Source organism: Anser cygnoides, chromosome 2, assembly GCF_040182565.1.
Source record: "Anser cygnoides isolate HZ-2024a breed goose chromosome 2, Taihu_goose_T2T_genome, whole genome shotgun sequence".
In the NCBI taxonomy this organism is placed as follows: Eukaryota; Metazoa; Chordata; class Aves; order Anseriformes; family Anatidae; genus Anser; species Anser cygnoides.
The window spans coordinates 111,942,781-111,967,459 of NC_089874.1; the positions used below are offsets into that span (position 1 = coordinate 111,942,781).

The following is a 24,679-nucleotide window of genomic DNA, read 5'->3' on the forward strand; positions in this document are numbered from 1 at the left end:
TCTGCTGTTGAACCAGGCGTTTGTAGTGTTCAGTCCGGGTGTGCCTGCATGAGAGGTGGCGCCTTTAAGAACACCAAAACAAACAAACAAAAAATGGTTTGTCTTTGCTAAAGCAATATTCCAACTGCACGGGAAACCCACATTTGTGGGCAGTCTTTGGATTATATCGTGTGTTTGTATATGGGTATTCCTGAACGACATAAGTTGTTCAAGAAGACTTGTTGGTTTTGTAGCAGCCCAAATAACATGTTAATGGTACATGGATATAATTCTCCCACTCAGGTTATACAAATATAACCATTTCCTGGTTCTTAAGTTCTTAAAATCTGGATATCTATTGCGTAGCGTATGTTAAATTCTTAATCTGAGGTGTAGTACAGTTTAATCATTTTTGAGAGCCATTTTATTCCTCATTCCTGTAGCATGAGGAGTTCAACCAACATATGCAGGGTTAGTTTAGTATTTTGTAGATAGAGGGTAGGCGAATTTTATTTTTAGTTCTTGAACTTCCGAGGCAGATATTTTCCTTTGCATTTACTTTTGTGTGTCTTCCTTTCTCTTACCCTCCCCCGAGACACGGTTTCAGTTTCTGCCTATTGCTGTGTAAAGGCTTCTTGCTGCGAAAAGAATCTTTTTAGGACAGTGTCTTTCAGATCCTTCCCTCCATTCCACTTACAGTTCATTTCACTTAGTAATATTATTATATTCAGCTGTATGAGTTCATGCAAGCTAGGTAGTATTGCTTAAACATTCAAAAATCAATCTCTCTGGAGCCCCAGAGTCGCAAAAAAAATGATTTTCTGCTGTGAGATCTTAGATGTTGGTAGGCTTTTTAATTTGCTATCCTAGAAGAATGAGTAGTAGTGAGCTGTAACAACTTCATCTTTTGTGCAGAGTTCAGGAATTTGGCTGCCTCAGGTAATATGTATGCTCTGGATATCAAAACAAATTCGAAAGCTAAACAGGATTGCAAAGTGTTACTGCATTGCCCTTTCTGAACTTGTCTTGTCCATCAAACGACTTGAATTGCAGAACTGGAAATTGTTTTTAGGTTGCTGTAGCAGGTTATGAAGGCATATTGCTCTTGGAGTCATGCTGCTTTCAGGGCAATGACACTTGAAAAATGTTTACTAAGCTTGACATAACTAAGAATGTTATCTAGGAAGTTCTTTATCTTGCTTCCTATTCTGTGATCTGAGGTATTTCTATTACATTTGCAAGAATTATCACAGGAACATTTTACATTGTTGCTATCTGCAGTCAGATTCAGTGCTGCTCACCACAAATTTTCCATGAATGTACAATAAAATTCTAAGGAAAAAAAAAGATCTAGCCAGGGTAAGCTTGGCATTTGAGATAAATGAAACATCTCATGTTTCTCAGGTATGTGGTCACACTGTTTCTAATCAATCTCTTGTTTGCTTTAGTTTGAACCTTCTTAAATAACGTTTATCTTGCAGGGTGAACTGTTATGTTAAAAGCTGAACTTGTAAATTATGATCGTCTTTTCTTCTTGCCTTTTTTCCTTTTAAAAATATGTAACAATAAAGGTAGATTAATCTTTTAAGTTCTGATACAGATGTGTGGTGTTTTTTTTCCTTCATGGCTCTGCTTTTTGCAGCTGATGTCTTTCAATAATAAGTGCTCTGTGGTGAGGAAGTTGTTACTGTAGGGGTAGCAAGTGGCTTATCCCTGGAAGGTGCTTTGTAATCCTTATTTTACAAACAGTGTCTCTCTGGGTATCTCTTGGATGACTTCTATCCCAAAGCTACCAAAGTGCCACTGCTTCTGAGGTATGCAGCACATATCTGGACTCTTTTTCTGGGTGGTCTTTAGGTCCCTTCCAGTCTGACCCTTTCTATGGTTAAGACTTGGACCATAAAAAGCTTCTTTGTAAACATTTTTGATACTCATTAGGTTCAAAAGTTCATTTTTTTTTCCATACACGAGGGGTTATTCTGTTTGTGCAATCCAAAAAGTCGTGCTGTCAGCTACAGAGCTATAAGTGAGATGTGTAGAAGAGGTAACCTTCCCTGCAGGAAAGTAAGCATGTGTGCACTAGGTGCATGGTTTTAGTCTTAGGGGTTTTAGGGGTGGTTTTCTGTGGTTAGGCAAGATTGGTTACATGTCTGTAAGGACAACTAGAATATCTACCACCTCAGCTCAATCCTTAACAGCTGGAAATTCTGAGCTTTTAAATAGCCAGTACGTAAATAATAGAGAATTCCTCACTTAGGCCTACTTCTCAGGTCCTGTTCGTTGAAATGAAATCTATAGAGTGGATGCTCTGTAAAGGATGGCTATTCCTGATCGTGTCAAACATCTGACAAATTCAGTCATCTTGGCATCATGAAATCACTTTTCTGTGTAAGCAGTACCAGAGTCCACTTGGAAGTGGCCAAAGTCTAGATGTGAATGACAACATCTGTCAGAGAATTTCCCCTGTAGCTTAAGTAAGGATTGACTGTCAGCATAGGGCAGGATTAATTGCTTACAGAATAAAAAATAAAAATATTGCAGCCTTTCTTTTTTGGGTTGCAGCTCCGTGGGATGCAGCAAATATATCCCCTGTCAAAAGGAAGATGTTCAGTTCCCTGCTGCAGCCTTTTCTTGTAGCGCTCTGGTGTCTGCCTGGTGTTTGTCACGTTCTTGTGAGCTGATCAAACTTCCTGACTGAAGCACCCAGACGAAAACTGGGTGTGCTTGCAAGCTGCAGGCAGCTCACCGAGAGGGGCTGGTGAGGAAGGGTTGAAGCACGGCCTCCCAGTCTTGCAAGTGAGCTGCTATTTTGTTAGCAATCAATTTTACAGTTGCACGTGAAACTAACTGGAGGTGAAACTGATTTTTATTAATTGCTAATGTTAATAAGGAGGCTGTTCTGCTAATTTCATTAGTTGCTCAATGACAGTCTCTTCTCATCTTTGTCAGCCATGTTGTGCAAAAGCTATGGGAGAAAATTCTCTAGCATGTTACCTAGCGTGGTAATCCTGTGGCTAATGCCAAATTTTCAATCTAGATTGTCAAGCCTCTATCTTTGCTGGTTAGCTTTGCTATCCTTCCAAGTTTTCTGGAGAGGAATGGTGTTTGTTTTGTAATTTTAAATCTAAATCTGATTAGCTAGCGTACATATGTTGGACTTGAAAAGCCCAGAAAGGGGAAAAATACTTAACTACAGAAAGTAGTCTGAGATTTCATGCACGTTTACAGTTATATTGGTCCTGTTAGATGCCTACAGAATCAGTTCCTTTTGAATGAATGCAGTGCACCCTGTGTGACTCTAAAGCAGGCATTGAAGGCTCAGAATGGAAGTACTTGATGAATTACCCAGCCAAGGAAAGCAGCATCAGGAGGAAAAACTATTGTAGTGTAATAGAGTTTTGGTTAGAGGCATTAAGGAAAATCTGAAACGTCATCTTGAATAGAATTTGAAACCCTGTTTGGAGGCTAATAAAAACAGATAAGCAAATAGACAAATTATTTTTGGATCTCTTTGAACAAATATTATCCCCAAATAGATTTTTATAGTTTAAGCCCATTTATAGGTTGTGTTTGTGTGCTTTGCTTGTTTGCAGTGGCTCTTTGTTCTCCCAACAGTGTCTTCAACTTCAGAGTTGTGCATTCTCTTGGATGTACTTGAAATGGGTTTGTAGCAATCTTTTGGGTGGGAGACAGGAGAGGGCAGAATGAGGAAAGGTTGCACTCAGTTCTTCATTAGAACACTTTTTTCTTCCTCTTTCTATTAAAGCTGAGATGTTCTTTGGACTTTGCTTCATAGCTCATGTTGTGTTCTTAGTCTGAAAGACTTAATCACTCAGAAGGTTGCTTAAGTATTTTAATGGATTACAATAGCTGATAAGTGATTGTATGTGTTCTTTGTTTATCTTTGCATTTCTCGTTTCTTTCCAGTTTGACTAGAGCATAACCTTAACGTTCATCTTCTTTTCCTTTTATTCTGTCCTAAGCTCCCTCACTCTTATTTAGCAAGGGTTTCTTAACCTACACTAAAATTGTTCTTTTCAGTTTCCTGATGTCAGGAGTGTAAACAACTGCAAAAACTGTAAGAGACTTGTTTTCTCTTGACTGAAACTTGGTGAAACCTCTGTAGTTACTAAGATAGATCTTTACACTTAAAATAAGTTGTTGCATGACTGCGTAAACTTGGTTAGGACTTGCTTTTGCATATGAAAATGTATTTAGTTTTTACTCTTTGGATATAATTTCTGTGGAAATAATGATTGTTACCTGGTAGGTTGTCCTCTAGTTCTTGTAGATGAGAGGAGCGCTCAGGACAAGACAATGGCAGTGCTTTTCAAAAAAAGATTTTACAAGCCCATAACTTTATGTTGCAAGAGTTTTTAGCACTTGTTTTGTGACAGAATAAATTCACTGGTGTTGTGCTTCCCTTATTTAAGAAAAAAATGGATTTCTTTCCCATTTGTTTTTTCCAAACTCCTCTGGGGAGCTTACATCTCCCAGTAAATCTTTTGATAATTTGAGGTGACTTAGCCAATTTTAAAATACAGCACTGTAAAGGAAGAGTTGCATGTCGTAGATTCTATATAACTTACTCTGATGCTTAAGGTTTTCTGCATCCTTACGTATAGTTATCTCTATTTTCAGTAGAGGATCAGTTGTATTATATAGGCAATCTTCAGAGAACAAATTTCTCTGTTGAGCCTATCTGAGTAATTAAGCATCATTTGAATGTAGGCCTTTCAGGTTTTAAAATGACGTAAATCAAGATTTACCTTAAAATACTAAATAATCGTATGCTCAAGTTAATCATAAACTATTAAGAATGATCTGGAGACTGGTGAGAATTGGCTCAAAATTCTGTTGACTCTTTGAGGCATTTTTGTAATGCTTGTTACATTAAGCAGAGTAATTGATAAATGATATAGCATATGTATTTTGATTTTTAAAAGAACTTAACTTTAAAAAAAAACTTCTTTTTACTTTATTTAATTACTTTTTTCTTCTCTTCCTTAGTCTCAGACTATGAACTACGTAGGACAACTTGCGGGACAAGTCCTGGTTACTGTGAAGGAACTGTACAAAGGCATTAATCAGGCTACCCTTTCAGGATGCATTGATGTCATTGTGGTCCGGCAGCAGGATGGCACATACCAGTGCTCTCCTTTTCATGTCCGCTTCGGGAAGCTTGGTGTCTTGCGCTCTAAAGAAAAAGTGGTAAGTCAGAAAGTGGGCCAAAACAAAGCTTTGAATACCAATGCATTCCCTTTTTTCTCCCCTCTTTCTTCCTTTCCCAGCCCCCCACATATCCAGTTAGCAGCTTCATTAAGTATAGAGCAGTTTCTTGTTACAGAGTGATAATTTTGGAATGCAAAACAGGACTTCCTGTGGTAATCTAAGGATTCTGCAAGAAAAAATGCTGTTTTAAAAAAGTTTTGACAGCTCTTGAAGTTACCAAATAAAGAATAATACTACAAGCACAGACACTTCAGTCTTAAAATATTTACATGGTTATTTATTTATCTATTCAAGTATGCTGGGAAATAAATGCTTAATGCATTTAATGCATCCCTGATGCTGAAAGCAACTATTTTTGGAATGTCTGGGGGATAAATAGAGTATATCTTAAGGGTTGGTGACCTGTCATAAATACTGCCAGGGTTGCATCAATACGGGCATGGCCAGCAGGTGGAGGGAGGTGGTTATCCCCCTCTGCTCTTCCCTTGTGAGGCCCCGCTTGGGAGCCCTGCATCCAGGTCTGGGGCCCCCAGCACAAGAAGGCTGAGAGCCTGTTAGAGTGGGTCCAGAGGAGGGCCACGAGGATGGTCAGAGGGCCGGAGCACCTTTCCTATGAAGGAAGGCTGAGAGGGTTGCAGCTGATCAGCCTGGAGAAGAGAAGACTCTGGGGAGACCTCATTGCAGCTTTTCTATGCTTAAAGGGGGCTTATAAAAAAAAAAAAAAAGGTGGAGAGTGACTTTTTGCTCAGGCAGACAATGACAAGACGAGAGGGAATGGTCTTAAACTAAAAGAGGGGAGATATAGATTAGATATTAGGAGGAAATTCTTCACTCAGAGAGTGGTGAGGCACTGGCACAGGCTGCCCAGAGAAGCTGTGGATGCCCCATCCCTAGAATTAATTGTTCAAGGCCAGGCTGGATGGGGCTTTGGGCAACCTGGTCTGGTGGGAGGTGTCCCTGCTCATGGCAGGGTTGTTGGAACTAACTTTCTTCAGTAATTTTCCTTCTTTTCTAACTCATCTTTTGAGGTCTCTTCCAGCCCAAGCCATTCTATGATTATCTTTGTTTAATGCTGATATGCAGTAGAAAATGCAATTGTTAGTATCTACAAGCAAATGAAAATTGGGGGTTAAACTTTGTTCATTGGTGGGCTTATTAAAAAGAGTTGTACCCAGTACGATTCCCTGTCTGGCCGGTCTGAGACTGTGGTGCTGCCATCCCCTTGCCTAGGCTTTAGTAATCATGTACTTAGGGAGTGATCTGGATTGGGTTGTTAATTTGATTTAAAATGAATCTATCGTGGGGGGGGAGTTTACATCCTTGGAAGAATGATAAGTACTCCCAGTAGGGAGTACTGTGTATGACAACATTGCCTGTGGGTGTGTTACTGAAGAGTGGATTGATTTAAACAGATCATAAAACTTCAGGACTATATACAGCTGTTCTAAGAAGTGAAATGTCACTGCAGGAAACTACCCTTATCCTTATATTTTTGTTGTCAAAGGAGAAAGAAGTGCTGCTAAAAGAGCAATTATGTTTTGGGCAGTTTTTTGTTAATGGTATGGTCATACTCAGAGTTACACGCGTTAAGGTTTTGCATTTATCATAACACAGGCTATCAGCAGTTCTTCTGTTTCTCTTTTTGTTTTGTTTTGAGTTCCCACTTGCTAGTGTTTTCTTAATGAGCACACTGCTGAAAAAAACTGATTTTATTTTTTTCCTTAACAGTTCTGCAACAAATTACATCATGAACGCTTTTCCAGCAAGGTATAAGAGAGGTGATACAGCTGTACTTTAAATGCCTAATGTCTGTAGAGCAAGTGAGATACACACACAGCAGGAGTTATTTGAAACTGAGCTTGATAAATGTCATAAAGTACCTTTTAATGAGTCTAAAAACATTTTCCCTCTTGCAAAAGCACTATGGTTTCAGAAGAGTTGTGGTACTATGTCATATTCCCATAAACTCATGAGAAGGAAAATCTGAAACAACAGTATCTGAGTTGCAGAAAGAATTGTGGGAAATCTGTCCTGTTGGAAGCATGGGGTTAAGGTTCCTTCTCAGAAAAAATACTGCCTTCAGGAGGCTTCCAGTTTTCCATCTTGATCTTCTCGTCTTTGTGACTGGTTTGTACTGGGCCCCAATTCAGTTTGAGCTTTAGGTATGTGAATGTGAATAGACTCAGTTGTTCGGCATTCTTCCAGGAAAGAAAGACTAGATCAGTGCTTATTTATGCTCCTAGCTCTCTAAATCAGGTGAGCAAGGTTTAGTCATCAGATGTTTTCAGTTTTTCTTGTAGGTTATAGGATCTCTACTAATAGCCTGATGTATTTTCAGTTAACAAAATGAAGACCATTATAACAAACTTCTTTCAGAAAGCAGAGGAGGAAGAGAGTGATGATTATGCAATGGAACAAAGTTTATTATCAGAGATGAGCAAGACTCAAGGTCAGTGCTTTCCCCTGTGATGAATTATTCATGTTAAATTGTCTCTTTCCACAGATCGATATAGAAATTAATGGTGATGCTGTTGATCTTCATATGAAACTGGGTGACAATGGAGAAGCTTTCTTTGTACAAGAAACTGAGGAGGAAAATGTAAGAGCTTTGTGCTTTATGATGACTACGATGCTGTGTTAACAGAGTAATGTGTTGAAAATGCTTAATATAGTATTGTCAATAGGGTAACTCCTGAAAGCTAGATTTTGTGACTGAGTCTTACACCCCTTTCATGTGCTACCAAGGTGCTTGGTATTTCATAGAGTTATGTTACCAGTGATAATAAAGTAACTAGTTGATTATTACCATTAGACCATTATTTGAAAGTTACTTTGTTTTAGTATGTTCATTCTTGTTATACAGATTATACCTGCAGTTATACAGATTGCCATGTGTTATAATCACGTTTTGTCATATGTTCTTATAGCTTGCATTAAAATCTCTGTACTAAGGAAGGCTGATTAATTTGGCATATTTTTTGTGTTACAATTTTTAGCATACTTTTTCACAATTTTATTTATGAAACTTTCACCAGTTAGCAATAGGTGCTTTAACCTGAGAATTCTTCTTGTATTAGAAAGCAGTAATTAATGTCCCAAGGCATTTTCCAATGGGAAGATAATGAGCTTCTGAAAAAAAAAACACAGGAATAATAGTTCATTTTTAGTCGAGTTTTCTCAGGGTGTGGAACCTGTGTAATTGCAATATTTTTCAGTATAGAGCTTTGGTTTTGATTGCTTCTGCATCAGGAAGGATAGTCAGCAGGATAAAAGGAAACGAATTTTAAATATAAAAATCCAAAAGGTTTTATGAAAATAGAGGAGAAAGGGGAAAAAAATCTGTCTCAGCAAAGTAAAAGATGAAGTGTGTGCATTCACTGTTGCTATTAGGAATCAGTCTTTCAAGGAAATGCGCTTGATCCTCTTACTAGCTTATGACAGTGCTTGTTTACTGTGAGGGAATGGAGGAAGCACTCGTTTCAAAAGGAGATAAATATTACTTAAAGTTGACGAAGAAAACAAGCATTTAGACTAGTGTCCTAAATAAGTTGGGGCAGGAATTCATAATACTTAAGAGAAAGCAAGCATGAGTTCTGTTGTAACATGTACCATGAGTAAAATCAAAACTGAAAGTGGTTCTTTATAGCTGCAAGTTGTTAGCCATTGATGGGAACTGATCAGTCCTAAGATTATTTTCAGAAAGCAAGGATGATTACTGCTAACTTTGTATATTAACTTTGAGCAGAAGTTGTATATTAACTTAGAAGTCCCTTACCTGTGCATGATGTATTCTGGAAAGCTGGTAGTTCATGCTGAAACTATAGATTGAGTTAGGTGAGAAGCAGCGGATTGAGTTATTTCTAGTGCTCACAGATGCTTTCTTCTCTGCATTTCTGCTGCTGGTCAACATTTCCTTGTGGTAACTTCCTGAAGCTGTGTTTAACGCTAAAGCTCTCATCAGAGTTTTCAGTGAATTTGGAAAGGCTCTTTCAAGTGGTCAGTCTCTGCTGTTTTCAGAACTTGATATTCAGAAGAAACATCACACACAGGCATTGAGTATTTAGTTCTATTGCTACCATTAATTTGAGCCCATAAATTTTTCTTTTTCCCCTCCATGGAAATTCCGTTATCTTCTCTTTTTGTTCACTTCATATTTGTTCCTTCACAGCGTATTTCTTTCAGTCTAGGTCTTGATATGTTTTAGCTTGTTGTTCTGATGTAAACAAACACACAGTGGTTGATTGGTAAAGCTTTTTCTTCATCTGGATTGTTGCTTCTGTAGTTAATTGAGGGTTGGTGCTGGTTTTGGTTTTGCTCTTTTTTTTTTAACCTGAGTAAATTATAGTTAAGTTTATCTTTTTGGAAGATACTTTATGTAAATGGTGTCTGACATGAATGACAAGGCTTGAATGCACCTTCAGTTTTGTGGATAACACGGAACTGGGAGGAGACTTCAACTCAACGTGGCCATGGGTATCCTAACCCAAGGCCCTACTTTCAACAGAAGATTGAACCAGATAATGTCCAGATATCCCTTCCAACCTTTCTGTAATCCAGCCTTCCAACAACTTTCTATGAATCTGTTTCAAAATAGGTAACATTGGGTTTAATTAGCCTGTTTTTAGTAATGCATTTGCTAAGTATGGATAGAACTGTTGTGACTGAGTATTTGTTTTGCTATCAAAATCAAATATGTGTGTGCCTTAAAACTGTAATAATACTAACATTCATTTATCTGAACTTTCTGTAACCCTTCCAGTGAACTTCCTTTCTGGATATCAGCCTCTTATATCGCTGGGCTATTGTATGGTTTCAAGTCTAAAAATAGATACAAGAATTAGTCTGTAGGCCATAATTATCCTGTATGCACATAACAAAATTATTTTTTAAAAAAAGTTTGTGCTTTATTTTCTTTTGTTTAGGAAAAAGTTCCTGCATATTTGGCAACATCTCCAATACCCACTGAAGACCAGTTTTTTAAAGACAGTGACAATCATTTGAAATCAGGTGAAAATGAGAGGACATGTGCAAACTCAGAAATTCCACACTCTGTGGAACCAGAGACTGTATTCACCCCAGGTTCTGTGAAAAAGAAAAAAAGAAGAAGAAAGAAATACAAGCAAGATACCAGGAAGGAAGATCAAATGTCTTCTACTGGGACAGAAGAGATTTTTGAAATGGAAATAAGCTCAGATGATGAGAAAAGTGTTCAACCCCTAAGGTAAACTATCAGATATTTGCTGAGTGCTTTTACTGGTATTACTGAACTTTTTAAAAGTGACTTGTGCCTTTCCTCTATGCAAGTAATGCCTAAGTTTCAATAGGCTGTAGGTAGGCTCTCATTAAACAAACAAAATCCCAAACTGTTACCTTCCGTATTCTTAGAGTCATTCAAGTTTGGCCATTTTGTTGTAAACATGAAATCCATTTAAGTCCATTCTCATAAAGAAGTTTTGTCCTGATCTGTTGTGTACCTTCTTAGAGGCAGGGTGGTGCAGTAGTGTTTGGAAACCTGAAAGTAAACTCTGGTGTGGAATGTCTCTAGTACACGGCATCTGACTCCTCTTGTAACTTGAAGTTTATTTCAGTAACTAAAAACTACAAAAATTAACACTCCTTTGCATTAATAAAGAGAACTTTCTACATGTGTGTAGTTGTGGTGGGGAGTAATCAGCCTTGTGTGTTGAAGTGGATAAACTATTAGTAAATCGGAGCTTGCAGTAAAGTTATAACACATACTAAGAAATGTTAGGAGCTTATACAAATGATCGGAAGGATCATGGTCATAAAAGAAAGCTATCAAGTATTTAAACATTTAAAATCCAGAAAAAGCCTACTCAACGGGGCTTTCTTAGGCTGCTGAATAAAAGAAGTGAAGTTAGTTTTTAAACAGAGCTCGGTGCTTTATTGGACAACTTTACTGCTAAATGTAGTATGAGTAAATTCTATATCTGGTCTGGGAAATGGAAGAATGCTTTGGTAAAAGAATAAAATGTAACTGAAAAATCTCTCCTTCAGTATGGGTCTTCAGGGGAGTCTCAAGCTTAATAAGTAGCAGTCAAAAAGATCAGTGCAAAAGAAGAACGTGAGTCTAAGTGATATCACACCTATGCCCAGTAAAACACAACAAAACTTGGAATTGAAAGTGTTTTATAGAATATTCGTGGTATTACTATTTCATTTGTCTTCGTTTTCATTGTCATGCTTATGTCAAAGAATTTTCATTTAGATACTGCTCTGTTGAAAATGAAGATTTAGTATTTCATTTGGCTTGATTTTTTTTCCTTTTTTCCCTTTTTTCTATTTTAAGAAAAGCAAGATTTTTAATCAGGCTTCAGTGCAAGAGCATTAAGACGACAATATCTTGTCATAGTGAAAACATCAAAAATCAAAGTAACCATCAGCTATAGGAAGAAAGCAAATAGACCCTGTGATTGATTTAGTCTCCATTAATAAGTCATTGCAGATGATGATAATCATTGCAAAATTCATTTTCTCTCACTGCAAATTTGGGATGTTGCATCAATAGTGGTCAATTTCAACATGTGTTCAGAATTCAAATTAATATTCCAGCAATTATCTTAATATGATGAGAGATGAGTAAAAATTTGTGGGTTTGACTAATATCTGGTCTAGTCATAGCCGACCAAGCAATAGTGTTTCCATAAAGGTTACCCCAGTTTTATTTTTGTACTGTCTAGAATGAAGGATTGAAAAGGCTTTTTATTTGTAAACCAGAATACTTTTAATAACAAAAATGGCAGTAGAAATGCCTTCTCTGTGTTGTGATGTGAAAGGAAGGTGACTTTATTAAAAAAAAAAAAAAAAGGAATGCTGTTTTCCTATGAATGATCAGTAAGTGCAGGACTGAAAAATTAAATTGTAGTAATTGAAGCCCAGAGACAGTAAGTTCATGGCTATGTATCTATTAGCGGAGTTCATGGACAGTCATTCCAGTGGCCTACCAAGGCAGGAAATAAAATGCTTTGCAATAGACGTCTAAAGTTTCTTTCCCAGCTGAAGATACTGTTGTAGAAAAACATTCATAAGGTTTCTGTGCACACACACCCTGTGGGGATGTAAGGTGATATCAGTAGGTTTGAAGTGTTTTATAGCCCTGTGTGATATCCATAAATGCCTGGTACTGAAAAAAACTCTCTGTAAAGAAATAGAACCTTAAACTGCTATTAGACATATCTTCAGATTGCAGAGTGACTCCGAGAAAGGAAAAGGGAGGGTGGAGTTCCAACAGGAAGGTCAAAAATTCAGCCATAGGTACCAGTACATCATGTCTTACCTAGTTCTTCCCTTACAGAGTGGTAAACAAGCTGTTTCCTGTTCCTCGGGAAAATTCAGAATCTGTTTCCACATGTTTATGCAACTTTTTTTAAAATGTCCTTTGTCTCTTCTAGCTATGATGGTATGCTGTAGATTTAGTTATGTTACAAATGCTTGAATAATCTAAAATACCAGCAGGACTGAGATTAGTGCATACACTCAGAAATAGAGGGCGTTATTTTTCTAGGGCTAAGGGTGTTGCATTGTGTCTGTCCTGGGTCATGCTCCACGACTGCTCCCAACCCTGTAAAATGGAAATGATTTTCACTTTCAATCCGCACAATTTGTATGTGCTTTCAGGAAAGCATTAAATGTACATTAACCTTCTGGAACATTCTAACATAATGCCATTAAATGGCTTTCACTGGTTTCTTAAACCAGCCATGCAGTGCATCAAGCTGGAAGAAGTTACCTGTCTCTAAAATCTTCAGTATTTAGATGCTACATCAAATGGATATGTATGAGAGGAAGTGGTAGCAGTCTTTATGAACGTTGCAAAATAAGTAGTTTACTATTAATTCTAAACTCAGATGTTACAAATTGGTATACACTGATCTAATATTAATTCTCCCCTCTTATTTTCAGTGATCTTTGACTGTGTTTGTATTTTTAACCTTAGAGATGAGATTTATTCACTTAGAGATTTTATTCTAATTTTTTTTTTCTGGTCCTTCATGTAAACTCATTCGGTGGCTAATTGCTGGTGAATAAAATCTGTTTAGTACCACCTACTTATCATCTTGCCCACCCTCTGAAGTCAAAATATTGAGGACCTCTCTGTAATCATTTTCTAGTGTGCTTTCTTAATCTTTTGATAACAACTTTTGCGTGTGTTTTAGATACTTAGCACTGGCTACAATAAAATAGTATGAAACTTTTCTATCACAGTTAGCTTGGTTTGAGTACAAAAGGTGTGTACAAAAGTCTTTGCAGCTATAATAACAAGTCAAGCTTTCATCACCAGGAATATCATTTCATAAGAATAATAATACGCAGTGTTAAGATACATTTCTAAGTTCGGTATTTAACAGAGTCTAGACTCTTCCAAATCACAGACTCTCTTAAATGAGAGATCACTAACTGCTTACAGTCTAAGTAAACTGCAGTATTAAATAAGTGTGTAAAATCTATTTATGTATTTTAATATATATTGTTAAAATCTTCTCTATGTCCATAAGATAAATTAGCATTAGCACTACAAAAGAGGTTCAGTGCAAGCATGCTGCTAATGGAGTAAATACAACTTTTCTTCTTTCTTTCATAATAGTGTCTTAAAGTAACTTTTTGCATTTTACACTGAAGTTTCAGACTCATCTTTATTGTATTATTTGCACTGTGTGGCCATGATGCAAACTTCTGGGTGAATTGTGTGGCCAGTAGCTGCCCCTATTTACTTAATTTGTGAAATGTGCAATCTTAAAACAGGTTGTCAAACTACTTTTTAACTTCTTCAGCGATTCTGAAGTGAGGGTTATGGGTTCATCTTTGGGTTTTGGTAGTATTAGCTGGCTGAAGAGAGTGATATCACTTAAGTTATTGTGAATTCTTTGCTCAGTATTAACTTACACGGTATCAGAGACCCTTTAAACTTGTAATATTTTAAAGTGTTAGTTTCTATAATAATTAGTTTGTATACAGGTGTGCTGCAAACAATTAATTCTTTAAGCTGTACACTTCCTTTTCATCTTGGATTTTTAATAGCATGTGAAGTCACTTTTCTAACTGAATTAGTAATGCGGATTTCTTATAGTTGACTTATTAAATGTCCCTTGTTATTTCTGCAGAGGATCCTCAAATTCGTCACCAAAAGGCGAAGAACAAAAGGAATCTTTGATTTATCACTCAAAGGATCATTACCCCTTATCTGATGGAGACTGGTCTCCTCTGGATAAGTAAGTCACTTTGTAATGTCATTGTGCATATAAAGGTGAATGACTATAATAAATGTGCCTTTTTATTATTATTTTTTTAAATTTCTTGATCTGTAATGCTATCCAACTCGTCAAGTTCTGTGATACCAAATGTAGCATGAGCTGCTTATTTGGAACTTTGGGAACTTTCCACTCTATGTATTAAACCAAAGTTGTGTCATTTTTTCCTCAAATGAACAAAATGTTCTTGCTCAAATTCACTACCAAAGAAAGAAAATGCAATTAATAAGATTTTGTTGAGAAAGATATGTAAAGTTCCTGTGTTCCCCACGATTCACTGTAGCATAAGTAACATTTGATATGCCATAAAGCAGAAGCATTGGGTATGTAAGTTAGAACTTGTCAGGTACAAATTACTTGAGGTAAAGCTAGGTCCTCAGCTTGAATCATTGCAGTGCAGAACAGAGGATTTGCTAGTTGCTGGAACACTAACACAGAGATACCAGAAGCACCATCTGCTGATTGTGGATTCTTACAAATTGCATGATAAGGCTCACCAGTCAATTTTCAGTTAGTGACTGGGGCATTTATGTTTATAAACCCAAGCTCTTCGGTTTATGATGTTCAAGCTCTTACGTTCTACTTGCATTCAGTTTCTAGCTTTTTCAAGACTCATGCTTCCGAAGTTTGGCTTTACCACTCTAATGCTAATCTCTATTAGTGTAAGTAGATGCAGACCTTGAGGTGAATTTTACCTGAACACTGAGCATAGGGAAGGGCGTGTATGTAGCACATAGCACGCTGATCAGCATCTTGATTCATGTCAATTCTTTGGTGAGTGTCTAGTTTTACTGCTTTTCAGTTTGAGGAGCCTACCTTACAGCAGATATGTTCTTGGTGTCAGGGAGGATTACTGGTCAGCCCTGTGTGATGGCCATTGTTGCATTTTTAGCTGCTCAGTGTACCAGGTGCCTATTTTTCTGTACCAATACAGCAGAATATAGATTAAGCTTCAGAAAATACTTAAAAATAATCTCCCTGCTTTGGGTGTTTTCCAGGGCCATGGCCTCAGTAAGTCTGAATGCACCACACCATGCTTGGTGCCTGCTAATTCCCCAATTCCCCCAGTCACAGCTTGTTAATGAACAGAAGCCTCTCAGAAGCAGTTGGACAGGAAATCCTATTATTGTTCCTTTTTATGTTTTGGGCTGACATCCACATCCTCAATTGTGCTTAATAAGATGTGGTGTTCAAATGTTCCCTAAAGGTTTGTGGTTGAAAAGCATCCACAGTGTTTGACCCTGAATGATACAGTGTCACATGGATTATATTATCTAGTTAATTGGAACATCAAGTCCTTCATCAAGACAGGCTGGTACTTTTTTTCAGTTTATTGAACTCTAGCTAACGTAGACTAGCAGATTATATCTAGGAGACAAGATCCATCCCTTTCAGTGTTAATCTCCTTTCTTCTTGTTTACATGTTTATTGGGATAGTCTTCTATAGCAACTTGTCTGTGAATCTTGTGAGATGCCTGGTCTGTCTGTTTTTTTTTAACAAGAAGCTATCCAGTAACAAAGAAATTGCCAATTTTCATTGCCCTTTTTTTGGGGGGATGGGGTGGGGAAAATCTATCTGGGAAAAGGGAAGTTTTACATTGAATTATTTCTCCTGAGTCACTAAAGAAAGATTCTTTAATGCATACATCGTACAGTGAAAGAAATAAGAGGTTATAAAAACCTCTTTTTTGGCAGACTTGGAACAGCTAATAGTCTTTTTTTTTTTTTTTTTTACTGTAATATGGTAACTTTAGCTGTTACCTTATCTCAAAAAGGATTACTTCACGCATGTTAATCTTTGAGATGTTTTCATATGAAACTTTCACAGGGCATAGACATGTTTGATTGTGAATATAGTGTTTGCTATTTCTGGTCTTTTCTTTTAGTCAATGCACCCTTGAAAACTTTTAGTGAAGGTACTGCCTATCGCAGTAGTTCATCTCCAGTGGTATCTGGGTGACTGGTTGGTAAATTGCCATTTAAGAGAGTAGGTGCTCCATTTCTTGGTTAGCCTGTGTCAGTGTTTGGATGTCAGTATTCTTCCTATCCAGGTGCACAGCATTAACTGAAGTGACTCCAATCTGGCAGATAGATATGTCTCTCACTTCTGCAGTACTGAGAAATCTAATCCCTTATTTGTCTTTTTTTCTATATACAACAGCATATATGGGTATATTTTCTTTTGCACAGACCAGTATGTCCAGCTGTACCCATCCTAATACTTAGGTACCATCTGAGGGATAAATTCACTTGAGTCCCAAAGCAAATCTGCCTTTCTCCCTTCTTAGGCCTCATCAATGAGATTTCTTGTAATAACCTTAGTGCAAGGATGGCTCCTTTTTCTGTTATTTTTTTGTTTACCCAATGGGGACCATTCAGAAAGCCTCATGCTGTCGGATATCTGATACTTTTAAACTCTGAGAAACTGTCCTCACAAAGACTGTCAAAGTGAGCAGTGGGTTCACTTTTATCAAAAATTTAGGGACCAGGGATATATTGCCCACTTAATTCATCAGGTGGACCTTCACTGGAATTTACCAGACTTGGATGAAAAGTCTTTCTTTTGCTACATTTGCACAGTTGCACACCTGGAATTCCATTTGTCTTTCTACAAAGCGCTGTCTGCAGGTGTTATGATACTTCAGTGGTCTTTCTAAGAAGCAGTTCTTTGGCATTCTGCTGAGTGGTGACATGATCTCTCGTTGTATGACTGTACACTTAAAACAAGACGTTGATAGTTTTGAGTGACGTCTAACTATTAACTAGTCTTTAAGACATGAAGCTCATATTTGTTTGCTTCTCTTCTTTCCTTATGACTCTTTTTCAACCACAGAAACAGAACCTCAGTATGTCAAATACCCACTTTAACAGTGGCAGGATGGGAACAGATCTCTTGCAAAAGCAAAAATTCTCAACAGAGTGGTTTGGGTCAGGAGGGAACTTAAGGATCATCTAGTTCCAGCGCCTGTGCCGTGGGCAGGGACATCTCCCACCAGACCAGGTTGCCCAAAGCCCCATCCAGCCTGGCCTTGAACACTTGCAGGAATGAGGGGGCATCCACAGCTTCTGTGGGCAGAAGTCCATCCCCAAAAGATTGGACATTTCATGGTTTGTGTGAGTGTATATTTGGACTGTACATGTTGAAGAATTTTAGCTACTAATATGTAACTACTCCACACTTTACAAATGTGGAAGAAGGAAGTTGAGTCGTTTAAGGTAACAGAAGTCTAGGGGAAAGGTACTAAGTAAATCATTTATATTTTTAGTCATAGGATTTCTTTCTTAAATCCAAAAAGCTTTGCTCCTACTTCAGAGAGCAATCTCTTTGATAAAAGCTTAAGAGACAGGAGGCTTGCTTACTCTTGGGACAAGATACGATGCTAATTATTTGCACTGAAGGCTGTGTGTATATGTAGTGGGGCCATGCCTGTCTTCAAATGTGCTAGGTATTTTATTTAAGGAGCAGTATTTAACTTTGAACAGGCATTGCATTGTTGCCTACTCAAAATAAATAGAAGCAGTCAATACAGATGGGCAGATTTATGCTGGTAAACTATGGTGTGTTTTGAAATTGATATTTTATTCATTAGGGTGGTGTCAACAGATCTACTTAGTAGTTTTGTGTTTGAGAGTGGGGCCACATTCATTTTGAAGCAGAGGAATACCTTAGGATGTGGTTTCATTTTTTCTATCACAAAAGGCAGGCATAGAGAATGATACTTCAAATGGAGAAAAAGTGGAAGGTGGTCACAGGTCTTTTGGCTCTCTGGTCTCATTTCTTCTAATAAGAGGCTAGAAGATTCCTTCATGGGTACTACGCATTCAAACCTGTATCTTCCGAGACTTCCATTTTAACCATTGTGGTAGGTGATCATGACTTACTCAAATTGGGGAAGGTTTGTTTTTTTTTTCTGTTGGAGATGTTGAAAAGCTGGTTGTGGGTTTTTGCCTTTTTTTTTTTCTTGAGATTGGTCCTCTTGCTCTTCAGAACCTTTGTAGGGAGCTGAGTGAATATAACAGCCTAAGTCTTCCAGCGAGACACTGGTTCCTTTCAAACCACTGTCCTATTCACTAGAATAAAACCAAAGGAATAACCGTCAGCTATTTGTTGCCTGATACCATCGATGTTTTTCCTGTTTTAACAAGCAATGTTAGCATGAGTGGATCACTGTTACAAGCATGGGCCTTTTGAGTAAAAACTTCTCCCTGACAATGATAATGGAAAACTTGCACTTCGGGGGAAATGGAACAGATTTTGCCCTGAAGTACACAGTGTTTTGCAGGTACTGCTGATTATTAGGAATTAGGCTAAGAAACAGGTTAATAGGTCTGCATGGCTTCCAGTTGACTTGTGATGTAGGCAGAACAAATTATTTGACACCAAAGGAAAATGAGCTTATATTCCTCCTCGTAACAAAGATGTGCATGTATTTTCATCAATATATTGCTTTAAGTTCTTCTAACAGTGTAGAAAGGGCAATTTCTTTAGGAAATTTCTCTTTTGTGTCCTTTGGACAATGAAGACTGGAAATGAACAATGAGATGTTGAATCGCATGTTGTAGACTTGCTTAAATGTACTGCTACCTTGGATTTTCTGATATCCCTTAAAATATTATTAAGGACTCTTACTGTTTGGATTGTGATCAGGTGATTGGATTTGCTTGCTTCAAATGTCTGTTTCTTATTGTGGAACCCTGATTCCACAAACCTCCAGAAAGTTTCAGATAAGATACTTGCATTAATTAATTCTTGAAAGAACTTTATATGTTTTATATTTGTGTGTGTGTGTGTGTGTATATATATGTACACACATAAGTGAAATGCCTGTAGGATTTACTATAAAATTTTCAGTATTCAGTATCAAGGTTTATATTTAAATAAACAGACAATCCCCAAACACTACAAATGTCAAAGTGTAAAAAGAGCAGGATTTCTATAATATGAGTTATAAATGCCTTATTTGAGAGTGGACAGACTTGGACCTTTCCCAACCCCCAAATACTGCATCAGAACAACATCATGTGTTTCCCTTCTTCCCTAAGACCTGAAGAGCAAAATGATTTTGAAATTTTTGAAATCACACCTTTCTTACATTTTGTAGAGTGAGTTCTTTTGGCTTAAAAGTAGTTAGAAGTAAAATTCAAAGGGTCTTTTTCTGATTTATGGATAGTAAACGCTGTGGGAGGAGTAAGATGGAACTTTAACAAGTCATGTAGTCTGAAGGAAGTTTTCAAATAATCTTCCTTGCCTCTCCTAAGGAATCTTGCTAATGTTGTTTTTCCCACCTGTAGACCAGGATTTGGTGTTGCTTCATTCACATGTGAGTTAGGTTTGTAAAACTTCCATTACTCAGGTCTTGGCATAGCAAGTTTAAATGCTATATCTTTACAGAACAAAGGAACTCAAAGCAGACTTCTGCTGTACTTTTGGATAATCAACTTCTTTTTTTTCCTGTTTGTTTTTTAATGGAATGTGGGCTTAGGAGAGAGCTATACCTACACTGCAGATAAAGTGAAGGAATCTGTTTAGGGTGATCACCATGGAAGTCCTTTAATGTGATTTTGGTTTTAACCTAATTTCTCACTGTCTGAAAACTGCTGGGCTTCTTGCCATGATGCAGAATAATTGAAGCTCTGTTAAGCTGTAGAAAATTCTACCAACAGTAGCTGCACGACAAATGCATTTTAAACACTGTAGCTTTCTTGCTTTTTTTTGTTGTTCCTGTTGATTTGCTAGCCCTTACTCTGAGCCAGTCTGCCCTAAAAGTGATTCAGAACTAGAAGTTAAACCTGCTGAGAGCTTGCTCAGATCTGAATCTCACATGGAATGGACATGGGGAGGATTCCCAGAATCAACCAAGGTATCGTTATTTACTGTCTCAAACTCTGTGAACTGAATTTTGGCATATTTAAAATTATGCACTACAAGTGGTTTGTAAATCTGCTGCTGTTCTTCAGAATAATTCAGCTGAAGTAGGAAAGTAGCACCCCCTTGTGGCTGCCTGATAGTCGACGTTACTGAGTTCAAAAGCTGATCAGCGAAGTAATTCTTGAAAACTTTGTAGTGATGTAAAATTTTTGAATTTTTAGATAGAAACTGACAAAAATCAACTCTGGAAACAGATTTCCTTTATTTTAGGATAAACTATAGTTCATTCCAGAGGAATGGTAGCCTTAATAGGCGGAATAAATTTATCTAACAGGACAGCTGATGGCATAAGCCCTATCACATCCATGTTTATGCATTTTTCTTGCCTTGTGTCATCATGTCCAGACTTGCCAGTTTCTTTATTGAACTTGCTAATAAGCTAGTATGAAGCTTTTCTTTTAGGGAACTTTGCTAATAAGGTAGGCCATGTTTTATGTTTCTAAAATAATGTTTAAATTCTTACCCAGTTTACTTGTGATCAGGGCACCAAGCTTACTGACAAAATTACCCTTGAGTACAGGTTTCACGTTCAGACCAGAATAAAACAAATACGTGAAGTGAGAGGATTGACTGGAGTCTTGTTTTTCAGATAAGCAAGAAAGAGAAACTGGAACAGCCCAGAACAGCTACCATTACACCGTCAGAAAATACTCATTTTAGGGTCATCCTCAGCTCTGATGAAGTTGAAGATGATGATGTAGTGAAAGATTCTGTCTGTACGGTACTAAAACCTGAGCCAAGAACTCATCCTCTTCTTAAGCAAATGGATATTAAAGATTCTCTTGCTTCTGCAATCATAGAACCACAGGATTCCTTAACATTAGATGCTGACCATCATTCCAGACTGTTGGTAGACCCTCTACCAGAAACGAAGCCAACAACAAAAACTGACTCTCCTTCAAAAAAGAAAGGTATATAATAAAACCGATTATTTCCTTCATTGTAATCTACCAGATAGAGGCAGTAGCGAAAAAAGCACAAATGTGCCTTTTCATTTTTTCCTGAAACTCTTTCAAGTCTTACTTGACTAAAACCATACTTAAATTCTTCAATTTATAAATGCTGTAAGTGTAAATCTTCCAAAAATATCTTCCAATAAATCTTGCAAAATTATGTTTGTATTTAATGTGTCTGGATAGCTTCATCTTAGTAACCTTAATTGTTAAAATTAACAGGGGTGCACAAGCGAAGTCATCATCAGGGGCCTGATGATATTTACTTGGAGGACCTAAAGGCTTTGGAACCTGAAGTTGCAGCACTCTACTTTCCCAAAAGGTAATTTTAAACTAAAATTCCATGAACCTAGGCTTATACTGCAGTTGCACTATGTGAACAACTACATGTATGATTTAAGTGTCTCTAATAAGAGAATGGGACTCTAGGTTTCTAGGTGTTTGTGGAGAAGTTGGTCCTAATCTCATTGTGGAAATCAGTTTCTGAATTGGCAAGAAATGATTAAAGCTCACATGAGAGTTTATTACTGAGAGGCTTCCATCTTTGTAGAATATGTATGTTCTGAAAATATTGCTAGCTCTAGATAACACACATCAGTTTATTTTTTACATGCCCTGTACATTCTTTCCAGCTAGTTTTTTAATATCAAAACAGACAAAAAAGATCTCTTAAAATCTTCATGTAAGGATCAGTCTCAAAATTCACTCATTTTGTATTTTATGAAATCTAAGCCTTCTAGGTATTTCTAAAATACTCTACGAAAGTCTTCCAAGACAGTCATTCTTCTGGAAAAATACAGCCTAATAAGGAAGAAGTGTCTAACTTCTGTTGACCTGTGTTTAAAAAAAAAAAAAGTGCACTTTTCAGTTTATGTGGGTCTGGGGGCAGGATTGATAGCAACAGGAGAATGTAACTGTAAAAAGCTTTAGTTTTATTTTGTTAGTTACTAATAATTGTAACTTTAGATGAGTGTGGTATTTTTCTTATTTAAAAGACAACCTATTGTAGTTTTTTTCCAAACAGTGTTCTAAAAACGTTAAGCAACGTCCCTTTTCCTTCTATTCTTATTCTACAACATTCTGGTAAAGACTGAGGAGCATGGTATTGTTCTGTGACTATAGAATGCAGAGGAATTTTCCTCATTTAAATCCAGTTTTGTTGCAGACAAAAGAAATGTAATTATTTCCCAATTTAGATGGACATTGGGAGGAGAATTGGACACCATCAATGGAGGTTAATAAAGGGTTTGCACGTGTGTCTGATTTCTCTTTATTATTAAATTTATGTATTTATGTTGTAAAATGATGCAGGACGTTATAGAAATGCAACAGCAAGATCATTTTCGAGTAATCATACAGCATGTTCTGTAATCTAAAATCTATACATCTGTTTGCAAGTGAAATAATTATGGAAAATGTGATTCTTTTTTTCCTTTTTTTTTTTTTTCCCTCCCCTATAGTGATTCTGATCCAGGCTTCAGGCAGTGGACCGAGTCAGATACCCTTTCTGGTTCTCAGTCACCCCAATCAGTAGGAAGCGCAGCTGCCGATAGTGGCACAGAGTGCATGTCTGATTCTGCTATGGACCTGCCTGATGTTACACTCTCACTTTGTGGAGGTCTCAATGAAAACGGGGAGATTTCTAAAGGTACGTGAGAAACTAAATCATAAATGGTAGTAAAGCTCAGGCAGTTAAATGAAGTGGCTTGAATACTCTCATTTCTACCTTACGAAGCTTTGGCCTATAATTAGGCTTATGTTGAGAAACATATTCCATTTTCTACAAGTCTCAAGCATTTGCCAAGCAGAGATTGTGGAATTTAGCCTTAAGTTAATCAAGAGCACACAGAGTCTTGAGAAACGCTTATCTCCTTTTTCATGCTACACATTACGCATTTGACTAACCATTCTTATTTCTGTCTGCAGTTCCTTGTTTACTCCAATATAAATCTTCACAAACCGTATTCTTCCTAATTGCCTGGTGTTTTCCTTTGGTGGTGTTTTTTAGCCATTGAGAGACTAATTTATTATCTTGGACTATCTTATCTCCTGCTCTAATCTCCTGCTCTACTTTTCCCATCCTAAATGTTTGTTAACCTTTAGCTTTCTTACCTGTTGATTCTTCTCTCTTAGTGCTAACTTCAGTGCTAACAACGTTAACTTCAGCATTGAAGTTGTATGTGTTTTGAGTGAGCTTCTAGTACTGCATAATTTTCATCAGTGTTTTTAGTATTACTTTTTTAATGATCATCCCATCTCTTAAGTCATCAAGTGAAATTTACATGCATATCATGAACAAATCCTTCTAGTTTCTTATTTCTTACTTTTTGTGACTGTTAAAGTGTTACGAGGCTTTCCCTGCTACTGAGAAGGCAGTCAGACTCTTTGACAGGTAGGCCACATTAGTGTATCTTGAGTGATGCTGCAAAATTAGCAAAGACTCTGAAACAACAAAGCATTTTCCTAGATACAGACTAATCAGACATCTTAGGATTTTATATTACTAATTTTAATCCAAATCCGCTTCTATTGCAGAAAAGTTCATGGAACATATTATTACTTACCATGAATTTGCTGAAAACCCTGGACTCATAGACAATCCTAATTTGGTAATAAGGATTTACAACAGGTAAGTTCTCTGTATCATAAAATTAATTCATAGAGAAACATACTTAAAATCTACCATATGAAGTGAGTGCATTTCTCAGCTTCCATTTTGATTTATTTTTTGATGGATCTGCTTCTTGGTCATGAAGAAAATGCTTAAAGCTAAATTTAATGCAAACTTTTAGTTCAAAATCAAAGTGAGATTTCATTTCAGCACTGATGTTGGTGTGTATATTAAAATAAGTCCACTTGCAACAAACTTTAGTTGTTGGCAGGAAACGCATCTTTACATCAAGAAAAGGGCAGTCTGCACACTGGTATTTATTTACCTCTATTCAGGTTTTGTAATAACTTATCAATAACATGTTTTAAAACAGGTATTATAACTGGGCGTTGGCTGCTCCAATGATTCTGAGTTTGCAGGTGTTTCAGAAAAGTTTGCCTAAGGTAAATGAGATGTATCCTTCTTTAAAGATTTTGTATGTAGTAATACATAGTTATCTTTTTATTCTGCTTTTTCTACACAAACTTAAAAACATGCCTATTGTTTCAGGCTACTGTTGAATCTTGGGTCAAAGAAAAGATGCCAAAGAAGTCTGGAAGGTGGTGGTTCTGGCGCAAGAGAGAAAGCATGACTAAACAGGTAATTGATTTATATTTTCCTCATCTATTAAAAGATTTTAAAACTCCATTTGTCAAAAGTGCCTCAG

At 37.0% G+C, this 24,679-nt stretch overlaps 1 protein-coding gene across 2 annotated transcripts in view; it reads left to right on the forward strand.

Moving 5' to 3' along the window:
* The window catches only part of LPIN2 (lipin 2), a 46,626-nt gene that overhangs the window by 9,957 nt on the left and 11,990 nt on the right, over positions 1 to 24,679 (forward strand). For both annotated transcript variants that reach the window (XM_066992825.1, XM_013179405.3), the window contains exons 2-12: positions 4,990 to 5,190; positions 7,715 to 7,810; positions 10,134 to 10,432; positions 14,334 to 14,441; positions 20,218 to 20,341; positions 20,999 to 21,320; positions 21,585 to 21,684; positions 22,823 to 23,010; positions 23,898 to 23,991; positions 24,347 to 24,416; positions 24,523 to 24,612. In XM_066992825.1, coding sequence (XP_066848926.1) covers positions 4,999 to 5,190; positions 7,715 to 7,810; positions 10,134 to 10,432; positions 14,334 to 14,441; positions 20,218 to 20,341; positions 20,999 to 21,320; positions 21,585 to 21,684; positions 22,823 to 23,010; positions 23,898 to 23,991; positions 24,347 to 24,416; positions 24,523 to 24,612 — 1,683 coding nt within the window. In that variant the 5' untranslated portion in view covers positions 4,990 to 4,998. The remainder of the gene's footprint in view (positions 1 to 4,989; positions 5,191 to 7,714; positions 7,811 to 10,133; positions 10,433 to 14,333; positions 14,442 to 20,217; positions 20,342 to 20,998; positions 21,321 to 21,584; positions 21,685 to 22,822; positions 23,011 to 23,897; positions 23,992 to 24,346; positions 24,417 to 24,522; positions 24,613 to 24,679) is intronic.